This window comes from Benincasa hispida, chromosome 5 (genome assembly GCF_027475165.1).
Source record: "Benincasa hispida cultivar pf3 chromosome 5, pf3_genome.v1.1, whole genome shotgun sequence".
NCBI classification, from domain to species: Eukaryota; Viridiplantae; Streptophyta; class Magnoliopsida; order Cucurbitales; family Cucurbitaceae; genus Benincasa; species Benincasa hispida.
The window spans coordinates 16,089-33,614 of NC_143482.1; the positions used below are offsets into that span (position 1 = coordinate 16,089).

The 17,526-nt window shown below is 38.3% G+C and overlaps 1 protein-coding gene across 1 annotated transcript; it reads right to left on the reverse strand.

Moving 5' to 3' along the window:
* Window positions 1-9,684: 9,684 nt before the first annotated feature.
* LOC150035814 (uncharacterized) lies at window positions 9,685-17,291 on the reverse strand. Its single transcript, XM_090313947.1, has 3 exons — window positions 14,460-17,291; window positions 11,086-11,154; window positions 9,685-9,756 (listed from the first exon to the last, which is right to left on the reverse strand). Exons 1-3 carry the CDS (start codon window positions 17,289-17,291, stop codon window positions 9,685-9,687), a joined length of 2,973 nt encoding a protein of 990 aa, XP_090170073.1.
* Between the last annotated feature and the right edge of the window lie 235 nt (window positions 17,292-17,526).

Sequence of the window (17,526 nt, forward strand, 5' to 3'; positions counted from 1 at the left end):
GATAATTGAAGTAGGCAAGCCTTTTGGTGATAAAAGAGGTTTAGGCTATATTGATGAATGTTCTACTCCTTCAAGTTCTAAAACTATCTTTGTTAAAGCATCTCATAATATGCCTAAGCTTAATATGCCTAAGGTTGTGTCTAAGCATGTTAAATCTAACTTTGTGCCTATATGTCATTATTGTGGTGTTGAAGGCCATATTAGACCTAAGTGTTTTAAATTGAAATATGCTCATACTACTTCTCCAAGAAGAAATTTTTCTCAAAGGGCAAAGTTTCACAATGCTCCAAGGAATAATTTCTCCAAGAAAAGTAGAGTGCATAAATTTGTTGTAAGAGATAAATCTTTGCATAATGTTGTTTGTTTCTCATGTGGCAAGTTTGGACATACAACTTATTCTTGTTACTTGTCTAAATCCAATGCCTTAAATGTCTATGCAAAAATGAAATTGATTCCCAAGTTTGTCAATGCTGACCATCTAGGACGCAAACAAGTGTGGGTACCAAAGAATCAAACTTGAACATTTGTGTTTCTAGGTTTGTTTGAAAGCCTCTAAGAAAAATAAGTGGTACTTGGATAGTGGTTGCTCGAGGCACATGACGGGAGACACATCCAAGTTTGTCTCTCTCTCCAAAAAGGATAAAGGTCTTGTAACCTTTGATGACAATAAGAAAGGTAAAATAATTGGTAAAGGTAGTATAGGTAAGGAATCTTCTATTTTAATTGAAAATGTACTTTTGGTTGATGGTTTGAAACATGATTTACTTGGTATTAGTCAATTATGTGATAAAGGTTTTAGAGTTGTATTTGATAAAAAGGAATTGTATCATTGAAAATGTTAGTGATAGAAAAGTTATATTTGTTGGAAATAGAGATGAAAATGTTTATACTATTGATTTGAATGATTGTTCTATTAATGATAAATGTTTATCGGCTTTGCATAATGATTCTTGGTTATGGCATAGAAGACTAGGACATGCTAACATGCACTTAATTTCAAATATTTCCAAGAATTTTTTAGTTAGAGGTCTTCCCAAATTTAAATTTGAAAAAGACAAAGTTTGTGATGCTTGTCAAATAGTTAAACAAACTAAGTCCTCTTTCAAATCTAAAAATGTAATCTCTACAACTAGACCCGTTCAACTATTACACATGGACTTATTTAGCCCTTTTAGAATTGTTAGTTTTGGAGGGAACTATTATGCCTTTGTGATAATTGATGATTTTTCAAGATTTACTTGGGTTTTGATGCCAAAACATAATGATGATGCTTTGAAAAGCTTTTCTAGTTTTGCAAAAAGAGTTCAAAATGAAAAAAGTTTTTTGATTTCTAAAATTAGGAGTGATCATGGATGAGAATTTGATAGCAATGCTTTTGAAACTTTTTGTGAAAAAAATGGTTTTTCTCATAATTTCTCCGCTCCAAAAACTTCTTAACAAAACGGTGTAGTTGAAAGGAAAAATCGTACTTTGCAAGAATTTGCTAGATCAATGTTGCATGAGTATAATTTCTAGTTTTGCAAAAAGAGTTCAAAATGAAAAAGGTTTTTTGATTTCTAAAATTAGGAGTGATCATGGATGAGAATTTGATAGCAATGCTTTTGAAACTTTTTGTGAAAAAAATGGTTTTTCTCATAATTTCTCCGCTCCAAAAACTTCTTAACAAAACGGTGTAGTTGAAAGGAAAAATCGTACTTTGCAAGAATTTGCTAGATCAATGTTGCATGAGTATGGTTTACCTACATACTTTTGGGCGGAAGCCGTTAACACCGCTTGTTATGTTTTAAATAGAGTTTTAATTAGACCTTTTTTGGATAAAACTCCTTATGAACTTTGGCATAACAAAATTCCAAATATTGGGTATTTCAAAGTTTTTGGTTGCAAATGTTTTATTTTGAATAACAAAAAAAAAAAAACTTGGAAATTTTGATTCTAAGACGGATGTTGGTATTTTCCTTGGCTATTCCTCTACTAGTAAAGCTTATAGAGTTTTCAATAAAAGAACTTTAGTAATTGAGGAATCTATGCATGTAGTATTTGATGAATCTTGCAATGTTATTTCTAATGAGCCTATTTATAGTGATGTTTTAGAAGGAAATTTTGGAGATTTACTTGTTAGTGACAAAGGCAAGGAAATTATTTCAAGTAAGCAAGAGGTGAGCTTAATCGAAAAGAACAAAGTTGGTTCTTCATCCATGCCTAAAGAGTGGAGGTATGCTCCTTCCCATCCCAAAGAATTAATTCTTGGTGATCCCAAACAAGGTGTAAAAACTCGTTCCTCTCTTAATATGTTTAATAATCTTGCTTTTGTTTCTCAAATTGAACCAAAAAGTTTTAAAGATGCCGAAAATGATGAATTTTGGATTTTAGCTATGCAAGAATAATTAAATCAATTTGAAAGGAATAAAGTTTTGGAGTTAGTCCCTAGGCCCTCTCATGCTTCTATAATTGGAATTAAATGGGTCTTTAAAAATAAAATGGATGAAAATGGAAATATCATTAGAAATAAAGCTAGACTTGTAGCTTAAGGTTATTGTCAAAAGGAAGGAATAGATTATGAAGAAACTTTTGCACCCATTGCTATATTAGAAGCTATTGGAATGTTGCTTGCTTTTGCTTCATATAAGAATTTCATTTTGTATCAAATGGATGTGAAAAGCGCATTTTTAAATGGCTATATCATGGAGGAAGTTTATGTAGAACAACCTCTGGGGTTTGAAAGTTTTGATTTTCCTAATCATATCTATAAGTTGAAAAAGGCTCTTTATGACTTAAAACAAGCTCCAAGAGCTTGATATGATAGACTTAGTAATTTCTTGCTTGAGAATGGATTTAAAATGGGTAAAATTGATACTACTCTTTTTATTAAGACTAAAGAAAATGATATGCTTTTAGTACAAATATATGTGGATGATATTATTTTTAGTTCTACTAATCCATCTTTGTGTGAAGAATTTTCTAAGTGTATGCATAGTGAATTTGAGATGAGTATGATGGGAGAACTTAGCTTCTTCCTTGGACTCCAAATCAAAAAACTCAATGATGGTATTTTCATAAGTCAAGAAAAATACACAAGGGATTTGCTCAAAAGGTTCAAATTCAATGAAGGTAAAATTGCAAAAACTCCTATGAGCACATCCACTAAGCTTGACAAGGATGAAAAAGGTAAGTGTGTGGATATAAAAACTTATAGAGATATGATTGAATCTTTACTTTATTTAACTGCTAGTAGACCCAATATTATGTTTAGGGTATTTCTTTGTGCTAGATTTCAATCTTGTCCTAAGAAATCACATTTACATGCCATTAAAAGAATTTTTAAATATTTGCTTGGTACTATTGATTTAGGCTTATGGTATCCTAGAAATATTGAATTTAATTTGGTAGGATATTCCGATGCGGATTTTGCGGGTAGTTTACTTGACCATAAGAGTACTAGTGGGACTTGTCAATTTCTTGGTAGTTCCTTAGTTTCTTGGTTTAGTAAAAAAGCAAAATTTGGTTGCCTTATCCACTACCGAAGCGGAATATATTGCAGTTGCTAGTTGTTGTTAGTTGTTGTGCTCAAATTCCTTGGATTAAACAAACTCTTTGTGATTTTGGATTAAAGTTTGATAATGTGCCTATATTTTGTGATAATACTAGTGCTATTAATTTGACTAAAAATCCTATACATCATTCTAGGACTAAGCATATTGATATTAGGCATCACTTTATTAGAGAGCATGTGCAAAATGATAATATTACTCTTGAATTTGTAGGCTCTAATAATCAATTAGCGGATATTTTTACCAAGCTTTTGAATGAAGAAAAATTTTGCAAAAATAAGCTTGAGCTTGGTATTATTCGTTGTGATGCCTCTTGATTTTATAATTTTACTTGTTAAATCTTTTAGAAGGCATTTTGATAAGGGGAGATATGGAAAGCATGTGTTAATATTCTTAGGGGGAGTTGTGCTAAATTTATGTTCATGTTTTTAAGGGAAACATTTATGTAATTCTAAATTTTTCTTTATTATTCTTTTTTATGATTCCAAAGGGGCAAAAGTTTAAGAAAAATATGCTATAAATTTGTTATGATTTTGATTGTATTAATTAGAGGAAAATTTTGTTTTTTTGAGTGAATTTCAAGAATGATCTTTATGGTGATATGTTGAATTTTATTATGTGCTACATATGGTTTACATGTATTTCAAGCTATTTTTCTGGAATGGTTTGTCATCATAAAAAAAGGGAAAATTGTTGGCTTTTTGGTCCTTAATCTCAAATTAATTAATTTTAATTAATTAATTAATCAATGTTTTGATGATAACAAACTCAATTTTTAATTACTGAAAATCTTAGTCTAATTACTGAAATCTTAGTGTTTTAATATGTCCATAGCGTAGAGCTCGGAACAACGATTCCAACACCTCTTGAATTACTCAAATCAGAGCTAAAACGAAGACGATATGACCGAAACAAGCCTATAGAGAAAATACCGTGGTGGATGACGTGGCATAACCAGACCATTTGCATGTAGACATGTGGGGTTGAATGGTGGATCATTAAGAGATTAACGTATGAAGAACTTTTGATTTTTGGATTGATTTAAAATAAAAAATTTGAAATTAAAAAGAAATTTAAAAGGAAAATAAATTTAATATTATTTTATGTTTGTATCTAACGGCTAGTTTTTTACACATGGTATGTTTTTTATTTTTGGATTGACTTTAAAAAGAATGAATTTAAAAAGAAAATAAATTAAAAGAAAAATAAATTTAATATTATTTTATGTTTGTGTCTAACGGCTAGTTTTTTACACATTGTATGTTTTTTTATTTTTTGGATTAATTTTAAAAGAAAATGAATTTCAAAAGAAAATGAATTTAATATTATATTTTGTTTGTATCTAACAACTAGTTTAGTTTAAAATCTCCACCATTGATTTTTCTTTTCCAAAATCCAATGGTCCAAATTAATTGTGGTTTCTAAAAATTTTTCCATCTCTATATAAACCATCTTCCTCTCCAAATTTTAAACCAACAAATTTTACATTTCATAATCCTCCAAAACTCAAAAGTTTCATTGTTGCTCTCTCTAAGTTCCCAATTTTTTTCTTTTCATCTTATTCTTGAGAGAATGTTATTGTGAGGATAAACTTGTTGAGTGCTTAAACTTGTAAATCCACTCTAGTGAGAATTGTATTGTGTTCTTCAAAAATTCCAACATTTGTAACGGTTTGATCATAAACTGTGGAAAGGATCGGGTTTGCTTTTGAACCCGTAAAAGGAGCAGTGGTGTAACGGTTGGGCTCTAATATGTGGAAAGAGTCGGAAAGATTTTATTCAAATTTCCAAGAGACGCTTGAGGAGTGGAGTAGGTCGAGTTTAACCGAACCACTATAAAAATTACGGTGTCTTCTTCTCTAACTCTTTCCTTTTTATTTTTTCAATTAATTTAAACAATTTATTGTATGCTTTAGTTTGTTCTTATTTATTTGCTAAAATTTGATAGAATTAAATTATCACATTTTTGTCATCTTATTTGTTGCATAAATTGAATTTTTCTTATTATTTATAAAAAGTGTATTAATTAGTTTAATTGGGTTAATTTAGAAAAAAAAGTTTAATTAAACCCTATTCACCCCCCCTCTAGGGTTGCCATATCGATCCAACAATTTGATCCTAAACTGTGGAAAGAATTGGGTTTGTTCTTGCACCCAAAAAAAGAACGTTGTAGCGGTTCGACTCTAAGTTGTGGAAAGAGTCAAGTTCGTAGTGACATACCCAAGAGGAGCTTGGGAAGTGGATGTAGGCCGGTTGTGTCAAATTGTTAATTTCTCTATCCCTCTCCTACTTTGATTTTGCAATTAATTTTTTGTTATATTTTTTTTGCAATGTTTATTTAGGTTACTTGAATTGATCTTTACAAATCTCATACCAATCTTTTTATTAAAATCAAATTGGGTACCTAAAAGTGTTAATTTTAATTACTTGGCTATTTTGAGTTGAATTTATTTGCATGAATTTATTGTTTAAATTATTTGTTAGTGAAATGTTTGTTGGTTTGTTTAATTGGGCCCACATTATTAAAAAGTTTTAATTAGTTTGATTAAACCATATTCATCCCTTCTAGGTTGTAATACCGATCCTACACTCGCATGATCTTTCTTTGTTCCATATGTGGACACCTTCTACTTGCATGAAAATCTTAAGTGTCCCCACCATACAAGCCCAATGCATGGCTCTACCTGAGGTGTCCAACCAACACTTTGCATGTTCTACTTTGCTCCTTAGGCATCCACCTTCTACATGGACTTAACCAAAACTTCACTCGATTAAGCCACGTACTGCACCTTATTGCCAGCTCAACCTTGTTCTCCAAGAAATGCTAATCCCAACACGTGGTCTTCATCTAGACGCATGGTTCTCTCTATGTCACCAACTTAATTCCCCACTTGGCCACTTTGGACACATGGTTTCCATTCCATGCGTTCAACTTCCTTAAATTTCCTTATTTCTTGATTTTTGTCTCCTTCTCGTAGCATGATTTTTATACTTATTCCTCATAGCATGGTCCTCTTCTCATTCTCATAGCATAGCTTCTCATTCTCGTAGCATAGTTTCTAAGATGTCTTCTTCCCCTTCGCATGCGTTCATTTGTTCAATTAGGGTTGCTTGGAGGTCTTCTATGCGTCCAAAATACCCTCTACACATCCAACACTTAGAAAAAACTTCCACTATGCGTCCAAGATTGTCTCTCTTGCCCTAGCATGCGTCTACAAGGTGCATCTAGTGTTTTTACTCAACTATGCTATAAACTGAACTTCTTTAACTATGCTATGAGTTTATGCTATAAATTTAACTTTCTCAAATATTCTATGAGTTGAATCTCTCTTCTAACACTTAACCAAAATTCTCCATTCTTTACTATACTATAGCATAATTTACATACTTAGCCAAAATTATGACTTCAACCTACAATACTTCTAACTTTTGCCTTCTCACCTTTTCCTCCCAATACTTAACCAATATTCGTCTCCTTTTTCTCTTCTAGTCCAATGCATACTCAATTCCTAAGTTCAACCACATGCTCTTGACACTTAGAAATTCCTAAGTACTTACTTCTTTTAAATCATAGTTCGGACACTTAGCCAATTTTTATGAAAGCTTCAGGTTGTTACATGATAACTATTTTGAAGAGCAATCTCAAGCCTTAAAAGCAAACTTTTGTTAAGTTGGTTCAGAGTCTCATTCAAATAGGTAAATTAGATGATTCTTTATTAGTCATAGGCTTAATGTGTATAGTAGGATATAAACTAGAAGAAGACACTCTCAGTTATCTGTTGAATAAACTTTGTGATAACAAGTATCAGTTTGCTAAATCACAATTAGAGGAATCATAAATTTCAATTAGTAGGAGAATATCTATATATTTTAAGGAGGCCAGTGTAATATGTTATTTGAAATAGTAGTTGGTTATTTTATATATGCAATTATTCATTAAAGAAAGATCCAAGGTTATTTTATGGAACTCGAACTGTATGTGGTAGACATACAAGTAGATCATGTTCAAGTAATAACCTAAATGGTTTGTAGTATATGGATAAGGTTGGGTGCCTTATCCTATCTACAGATACGACCCACGTTGTAATTGTTATAAGAGTTGAAAGTGTTACCAACGGTTTGTTCCTAATCGTTCATATGGAGACATGTGAGTGGAGATATCCTATATAAAGAGTTTGTATAAGACCAGACTGCAGAATGATTAATCACTCTGTATAATATCATTAATTAAAGAGATTAATATTTCATAAGATGACCATAGCTGACTCGATTATAATCCTTAGTGAGTTATAAATTTCTGTCTATGAGGGCAATCTTTTGATCTGCATGGATGAGAATGGTCAGATTCACCGACTCAATGAGTTTACCATTTTGGGGATTTGTCTAAGTAAGGAGTTGAGAACATAACTTCACAAGATGGAATTCACTCTCCAGTCTTTAGGATAAGTAGATGAATTGCTCCTTTAAGAGCTTATTCCAGGTCTTGAACATTGAGGCCTCACTCTCTCACTGGCTCGATAGGGATTAGTTTATAACTGAACTATAAACTGTTTGTTCATTAAAGGGATCAGTGGTACTTAAGAAGTTAGATACTACGGGGATAAAATGGTAATTTGACCCAGTTGTAGCTACGAGTGATTTGTGAAGGGTCGACTTTGATTGGTTATATCCATGGACACATAAATATATCTACAATGTGAAGAATGCAGCTATGGGTCTTTAATGGAATGACCTACAATTAATGAACCAGTAATTAATGAATGTCAATTAATTTAATTAAAGAGGTTAATTGATTAATCTCGTATCATTAGAGCTTCAAATCTATAGATCCATAAGGTCAATTTGCTAGCTCACTAAGGATAAACACAAGAATCAATTAATTTTGGATTAATTTGAATTGTTCAAACTAAATAAGGGAATTAATTGTATAAGATAAAATTAGTATAATGTATATAGATACATTATAACATAAAGTTAATTTTGAATAAGATTCAAAATTATATTTTATAGTATGTGAGAGATAAGTATTTGAATAAGATTCAAATATTAATTATATGAATAAGATTCATATTAAAACTACATGTTATGAATGAGATTCATATTAAAACTATAGGTTAACTGAGAGGATATTATTTGAGTATGATTCAAATTAAATTAAATATATGATGTTTAATTTATTGATTAATTAGTTGCTAATTAATTATTATTTATTTATTTTGTCTTTTTGCTAACTTTATTTTTTTTTTTATCTTCTTTTTTTGTTTTTATTTATTTATATATTAAATTTTGATTTAATGTATATTATTTAAAATTAAAATAATAACTCCCATTGGGAGTTATTGTGAGTTGGTGGAGGGGAGTTTTAATTCCCTTTTCAAGCAACTCACTTTCACATAAAAGAAAAGGGGAAGATTTATTTTTTATTAATATTTTTTTTTTCCAACGCATAGGTCACAAACAAGCAATGAGAAGGTTTTCTCTGTGTTTTTTCATCTTCTTCCTCAAACCTCTCTCACACAAATCTCTCCCTACCAAATTAAGAAGTCCACATATTCTTAGTTTTATCTTGAGAATAGCAAGGAAACCAAGTGATAGTGTCCCCTGTTCGTAACTTGTTTGTTCCTGAGAGACGTTCTCCAGTTCGAGGGAGATCTTGCATTCGTGTTGTTCTGTTTCGAGGAGAGAAATTACAAGAAGAAAAATCTTCAAGGGTTAGTTATTCTCATCTTTTTTTCCTTAAAAGCATGTTGTAATTTATATTTATCTTGTTCCTATAATTTCTCTATTTTTTCGAGTTTTTCAAATTGAATTACATTGGTACGTGTGTTCACATGCTTCCACTCAACTTGTCACACCCTCTCCCAGATTACTCTCTTAACCTGGAAGAAGTTGTAACGGCAGTAGTTACTAACTTTAGTTAACATTTACTGCCTACTCTTAACCTAACTTCTGTGTTATGCACCTAATAACAATATATAAAATTTAAGCATACTGCAACCAACAGGTAAGGCCAAGACTTAATTCATAACCCATATACAAAATATACAACACCAAATCTTATGAGTCCCAACTCACATCATAGTCTCTAAATGCAGGAAAACATATCCACAAATATTTACAACCAAACACCTAATTGATTAGTTTCTAAAGTCCTTGACTTTAAGTGGCAGAGCAGCAGTAGAGTTACTTTCTAGGGAGATGACTGCTACCTGGGGATAGAAAAACAATTAAAATGGGGTGAGCTACTAGCCCAATGAGTGACTTAATAAAATAAGTTCTCATGCTTTAAACTTTATGTAAAATTTCATACTGAAATATAAAACTTTCCAAGCAACTTTCAAGTAAAGTTTTCGAACATAGCATATCTGCAAACATAGCTAATCTGATCCTTAGTTAAGAGCGAACCTTTGGCTCTGACCCTCAACGTCAAACCTTAGTCGAGAGAGAACCCTTTTGCTCGATCCCTCAACGTCATACTACCTACGTGCACATGGTTATAACTGAGTATCGTCATACCTTAGGTACTTTCACTAGGTTACCTTCTCTAAGTCCTTCAGTATCCCTCTTATAACAAATCAAGCCTAAACCTCTTACTGAAGCATATTTACTTAAATCATAAAGCATTTAGTTCCAACACCAAGGCTTTAAGCATAACATCATCGCATGCTTTAATCATTTGAAATCAAGTTAACTAAAACATGATGGGAAACTATCTTTAAAAGGAATAACATGCGTTATTCATCAAACTTTGCATGGAAAATACGCTTCACTTTAATATGGTTAATCATGCTTTCATAAAAGATAGGTTGCTTGAAACAACTTGTAAATGCTTAGCATGAGAATAAACTTAAAGGAAACATGGTTTCTAAAAACATTGTAAGTCAAACATCGTCACTCACAGCCTTAGGCTACTCCTTAAAGGTTGATATACTTCCTTCAATGATATCAATCTTGTGGACACAACAACATACGTTTAGCTACTAGCAATGGTCTCCCTTTGAGACTAATCCTTTAAATTAAGCTTGCTTTTAGCCTTCCCTAAAACATTACCAAACCAACGCATACCTTGCTATGTGTCCAACACTTAGTAATTTCTTTGAGGTTTTAGGTTTTTGTTATGTGGCCAACCCACTTGATCAACACATCCCACTATGCACCATCGCACGCTCTAAATGTTTCTTCCAGTCGCATATGATCGCATACCATCACCTATGCATCCAAGTCCTCAATGCAGGTCTTCTCAGCTGACATATAAGGTTTAACGCATAGTGGCACTCAGCCTTGCCTCTGCCCGCGCGCCTAGTTTGAGCTGCTTGCTTATTCAACCCAAACAACTGCCTACTTGTTCAAAGAATTTCATATTCGAATTTCTTTATCAATAACTCAAATTATAGAGCTTATCTCAAGAAACTTCCTTCTACAAACTTGTTCAAAAATGTCTCAGGAAGCTTACCTTAAAATTTTGACTTAAAATTCTTTGTGATTCATCCTGAAGTTTTAATCTTTCATCGATGGCCCGGATTCACCTGATAACTAACCTTTCGCCACTTTCCTCCCTCTCCGACCTTCTTCCGGCGAGACTTTCTTCTAGAAGCCAGACTCTGAAACTAGACTCACAGAGCTTTACAAAAACACCAAGATCACCCCATTTGCATGGAGGCAATCATTCAAAAGGGTCTCTTGAAGTTCCTTTTCCCTTTTATATTGCCAGCCAAACACTTGCATGAAATCCTATCATGCCACTTCCACCTTAAGTGTGCTTAACTCATAGGATTAGGACAGTTGGCCTCCATAATCAGTGATTAGTGCTAATTAGCTTCCCTTGCTCTTAACGCAAGTCTTGCCTTTATCTATCTTCCACGCTCCTCAACCCTCACGCATGCCAACTTCAATGCATGGCTTAGAGCAACACTTGGGCCTTGGCCTCTTGGCTTCAATCATCATCGCAACTCCAGCCCTTTCAACTTTGCAAGGCCTGACTAATGCAAGCCCTACTCATTGCATGCTAAGCTTGATCATCGCACACCCATCCATCGCCCAAGCCACTGCTTGCTTTAACGCTCGAGGCTTGTCTTGTCGCAGCCCCCATCGTTAACCTCTAAGGACTTGTCAATGCGCACTACACCTGAACGTACAGCCACTGTCTACACTTCCCTCGCCCGCGTGCGCTAAGTTCAGCGCCTAGCCTTGCGCCAACACCAAAGCCACCAACTTACCTTGTGTCTTTTGACAACATCCAGCACTTACTTGCCGCATGCCTACTAACCTCGCAAGCCACTTAGTTGTCACATGGCTTGTCTTGTCGCAGCCCCCATCGCATGTTAACCTCTAAGGCCTTGTCAACGCGCACTACACCTCAACATACAGCCACTGTCAATGCTTCCCTTGCCCACGTGCACTAAGTTCAGTGCCTAGCCTTGCGCCAACGCCAAAGCCACCAACTTACCATGTGTCTTCTTTTGACAACGCCCAGTGTCACAATCGCTCTTTCGTAAGCTTCTCTTAGCGATTGTGCGGCACTTGTTCCCGCTCACGAACAAGCCAGCCAACTCGAATACGGACTGCCGATGGCACACCGAGTGCCTCTTGCAACCTCCAATCCCGTTCGAGGGAAAATGGTTTTAGAAAACGGGTTTAGAGAAAAGGTTTTCGTAAGAAGATTTGAGAGTGTGTATAAAGAAAGAAAGATTGTAGTAGTCTAGAAAGCAATAAGCAACAACAACGGCTTTATAGAGTACTACTCCGGGTATGAGGAAATGATGGTTAGTCTTATCCCCATATAGTGCATTCTGAACAAAAAGCCAACTGGCACCCTTGCATATGCAAAAGGGCGAGTGGTCACTTACAATGAAAATGCAAAGAAAGCAAGCTAACTAAACTAATACAATATAGGATACGAAAGTAAGCTAGAAAGGGGTTGGATTGGGCATGCGGCCATGGGCAACAGGCCCTGGACAAGCATGACCGTTACATTCTCCCCCACTTAATTGGTTGACGACCCCGTCAACCGACCTTGTTCAAAATCTGCGATGGCTGGAGCTGCACTCTTCAAGTCTTCGGCCCGCTCCCAACTGATCTCTTCGTCGGGGAGATCCTTCCATTTCACTAAGAACTCTGTCAATTCTCGTCTGGGTCTTCCGATACGGCGCGTACGTTTATCCAGGATTCGTGCAACTTCTTTCTCAGCAGGACTCTTCATTGTGACCGGTGGGCGCCTTAGCACGTTTCGCTGTTCGTCCTCGGGATCGGGATAATAGGGCTTCAGGATACTCACATGGATGACAGGATGAATCTTCATCCATGAGGGTAACTGAACCTTATATGAGGTTCTCCCGACCTTCTCAATTATCTCCACTGAACCTTCATATTTCCTTACTAGCCGTTGGTCTCTCTGGCCTCGGAAACGAAACTGTTCCGGTCGTAGCTTGATCAGGACCTTGTCCCCAGCTTGAAACTCAAGGACCCTCCGTTTCTTATCAGCCCACTTCTTCATCCTCTTTGATGCTCTTTCTAGGTAGGCGCGAGCAATCTCAGAGGTTTTGCTCCACTCTTTAGTGAAGTTATGTGCCTGAGGACTTTTGCCTACATAAGGGTGGTCCACCAAGTGTGGCATGAGTGGCTGTCTGCCGCACACCACTTCGAAGGGCGTTTTTCCGGTCGCAGAACTCTGTTGGCTATTGAAGCTGAACTGAGCCACATCTAACAATTGGACCCAGTTCTTCTGTCTAGCGTCGATAAAGTGACGCAAATATTCCTCGAGCATACTGTTGAAGCGTTCCGTCTGACCGTCAGTTTGGGGATGATAGCTAGAAGAGATATTCAGTGATGATCCCAATATTCTGAACAATTCTGTCCAGAATGTCCCAGTGAATCTTCCGTCCCGGTCGCTAACAATGCTCATGGGGACACCCCATAATTTCACAATGTGTTTGAAGAACAGCTGAGCAGTCATCACGGCTGTGCACATTTTCGGCGTTGGAACGAACGTGGCATATTTCGAGAACCGGTCGATGATAACAAGGATCGATTCAAACTCTCTTACCTTGGGCAAATGGGTGATGAAGTCGAGAGACACACTCTCCCACGGTCTAGAGGGCACAGGTAGGGGTTCTAGTAGACCCGCTAATTTTGCCCTTTCAACCTTATCTTGTTGGCAGACAAGGCAAGTCTTGGTAAATTGCATGACATCGTCTCGAAGACTTGGCCAATAGTAGCCGTGCTTCAGAAGGGCATAAGTCCTCTGCCAACCATTGTGTCCTGCCCACGGTGTGTCGTGACATTCCTTCATCAGCGACCTTCGTAACTCCCCGGATCTGGGGATGTAGAGGCGGTTGCCTTTGGTGTATAGTAGATCATCTTCCACCCAGAACTGGCGTGTCTTTCCTTCTCTGGCCAACTGTAAGATGGCCTGTGCTGCTGTGTCACTTGTCAAGTGAGTTTTGACAGTTTCTCGTACCGTTGCACTCAACGTACTTGCTTGTAGGTGGGCGAACATGCACAGGGCCGCATGTTCACTCTTTCGGCTAAGAGCATCAGCCGCTTGGTTGCTTTTCCCGGATCTATGTTCGAACTGGAAGTCGAACTCCGCTAGACACTCCTGCCACCGTGCTTGTTTCGACGACAACTTCGGTTGGTTGAAGAAGTGACAAATGGAGTTGTTGTCGGTCTTGACCACGAACTTGGCCCCCAAGAGATACTGTCTCCAGGCCCTCAAGCAGTGAACTACTGCTAACATCTCTTTCTCGGAGGCGGCATACCTCCGTTCGGCATCATTTAATTTTCTACTCTCGTACGCGATGGGGTGTCCGTCTTGGAGGAGAACACCGCCCAACGCGAAGTCAGAAGCATCAGTCTCTACTTCAAATGGCTTGGTCACGTCGACAATTCCGAGGACCGGCCCCTCAATCATCACTTTCTTCAGGCCCTCAAAAGCGGCCTGACATTCGGGAGTCCAGCTCCATTGGCTATCCTTCTTCAACAGTTCGGTTAACGGCCCCGTTCTTCTCGAGAATCCTTCTACGAACCGCCTATAGTAGTTGGCTAGTCCGAGGAAGGATCGTAATTCGGTCACGGATGATGGTACCCTCCAATCTCTAATTGCAGCCACCTTGCCCTCTTCCATACCAATCCGACCACACTCAATCACGTGGCCGAGGAAATTTATGCGCTCTTGGGCAAAGGAGCACTTCTCTCTCTTTACATACAACTGATTTCTCCTCAACTTTTCAAAGACTAGTTGGAGGTGATGTCGATGGTCCTCCAGCGAGGCACTATAGACCACAATGTCATCAAGATACACTACGACGAATTTGTCGAGGTATTCGTGAAACACTTGGTTCATTAGGGTACAGAACGTTGCTGGAGCATTAGTGAGGCCAAAGGGCATCACGAGGAATTCGAAGGCTCCGTATCTCGTGACACAAGTCGTCTTAGGTTCGTCTCCTTCAGCAATTCGAACCTGATAATATCCAGACCGTAGGTCCAGCTTCGAGAAATACTTAGCACCATGAAGCTGATCAAATAAGTCAGTGATGATAGGAAGGGGATATTTGTTGCGAACTGTGAGCTTATTCAAGGCCCGATAGTCGATGCACAACCGTAGGCTACCATCCTTCTTTTTCTGGAACAGTACTGGGGCTCCATAAGGAGCCTTCGCCGGTCTGATAAATCCTGCCTCTAACAACTCGTCTAACTGTTTTCGAAGCTCAGCCAATTCTGGCGGGGCCATCCGATATGCATTCTTGGCAGGCGGCTTTGCCCCTGGCAACAACTCAATCTCATGGTCAATCCCCCTTCGTGGGGGTAAGGACTTGGGCAAGCTTTTCGGCATGACGTCCCGATACTTTTCCAAGACAAATAGAACGTCTTGGGGGATCTCCTCTTCAGTGGACTCAACCGACTCTATCGGGATGGCCATGAACGTGGGTTCGTCGTGGGCCAGGCCCCTCTTCAACTGGAGGGCTGAGATCATTCTCACCCCATTTGGCTGCTTGATACTGGCTTGGACTACGGTGGGTGAAGATCCGGTAATGACCAAGCATTTGGCGAGGGGCATTGGTATGACTTTATGTTCAAGCAGAAATTCCATCCCCAGTACCACGTCGAAATCATCCATCTTGACAATTACGAAGTCAACGAAGCCCTTCCAGTCTCCTAACTTCACCGGAGTTCTCTTCGCTATCCCCGTAATTGGTAGGGCCGCGGAATTCACAGCTTTCATCTTCCCTGCATCTCTTTCCCAATTCAAGTTCAGGCGGCGAGCTTCCGTTTCAGCCATGAAGTTATGGGTAGCTCCAGAGTCAACCATAGTGGTGTTGGCCGATCTTTGGTTGACCCAAGCGTCTACATACATGAGACCTTTCTCTAGTGGCTCCGTCGCCTTTCCCATATTCTTCTGGAGTGCAGATAGGAACTTCAATGCCCCCATCCTGGGATTCTCAATTTCAACCGCTGGCTCGGTTACCGTCTCCTCCAGTACAGCCTGGTCTTCGGAGGTAGAGGCTAATGTGGCTTGAAAAGCATTGAACGCAGTTCGATTTGGACATTCGCCCGCCCTGTGTGGCCCTCTACATATGAAACAAGACAGGGGCCGATTGTAATTGTTATGCTGTTGTGGTGGCCCCCGCCAATTGTTTCCTGATCTCGATTGGGACGATTTACGGTCCCCCCCTGTGTTCTTGTCTCCTCCCCCAGGTCTGGGAGGACTGGAACGACTATTTCTGTTTCCCCCATTGGAGGAAGTTGATTGTTTCCTCACATCTTGTGAGTCAGTGCTAAGGTCGTATAGCCGTTCGGCTGCCGCGTAGGCAGAGGGGAGATCCTGTACTCTCTGTTCGTATAGTTTTGATTTCGCCCACGGCTTCAACCCTTCCACAAAGCAAAAGACCTTGTCCTTTTCAGACATATCTCGTATGTCCAACATGAGTCCTGCAAACTGTTTTACATAGTCCCTGATGTTCCCTGTTTGCTTTAGCTCTCGGAGTTTTCGTCGAGCCAAGATTTCGACGTTTTCAGGGAAGAACTGCGAACGAAGTTCTTGTTTCAATCTATCCCAAGTATCAATAGTGCAGCGTCCTTCCTGTATGTCTGTAAACCGTGATCTCCACCACAGTTTCGCATCTTCAACTAGATGCATCGTTGCTATTGTGACTTTCGACTCTTCAGTCACTGTGTTCGTCGCCTTGAAGTATTGCTCAAGGTCGAAGATGAAATTTTCCAGGGCTTTCGCTTCTCGCACCCCACAGAAGGATTTCGGTTCTGGGATTTTTATTCGGCTCACTGCCATTGCTCCCCCAGGTGGGGCTTGGTTCCCTACCGCTCGGATGGTGAGATTCACCCTAGCACTCACATCCGCTATCTCGGCTCTGACGACATCCAGGGCCGATCGAAAGTCTTCAGATAAATTGGTTACCATCTGAAGTATTGCTTTTTGGGAGCTGTCCAGCTCTTCCACACGCTCCTCTATGTGGGCAACAGAGCCCGAGGAGCTATCGCCTCGTTCAAAGCTGCCGGACCGTACTGTTTTGGCCTCGAGGGTCTCTACCCTCATCATCAATTCTCTGACGGGTAATCCGTCTAGGCGGCCTACTACCGCATCAATTCCATCGGCTTTCTCGGCAACTTCTTGTAGCCGAGTCTCAAGGAAACGAACATTATCTGGGACCTCTCTCAGGTAGAGCATTTGTTCCTCCATCTCTACCAATCTGTCCACATGGGACTTGTTCAGGTTCTTCGTCGCCGACATGATCACTGATCTTCCCTCTATAAGCCAACTTGGCTCTGATACCAACTGTCACAATCGCTCTTTCGTAAGCTTCCCTTAGCGATTGTGCGGCACTTGTTCCCGCTCACGAACAAGCCAGCCAACTCGAATACGGACTGCCGATGGCACACCGAGTGCCTCTTGCAACCTCCAATCCCGTTCGAGGGAAAATGGTTTTAGAAAACGGGTTTAGAGAAAAGGTTTTCGTAAGAAGATT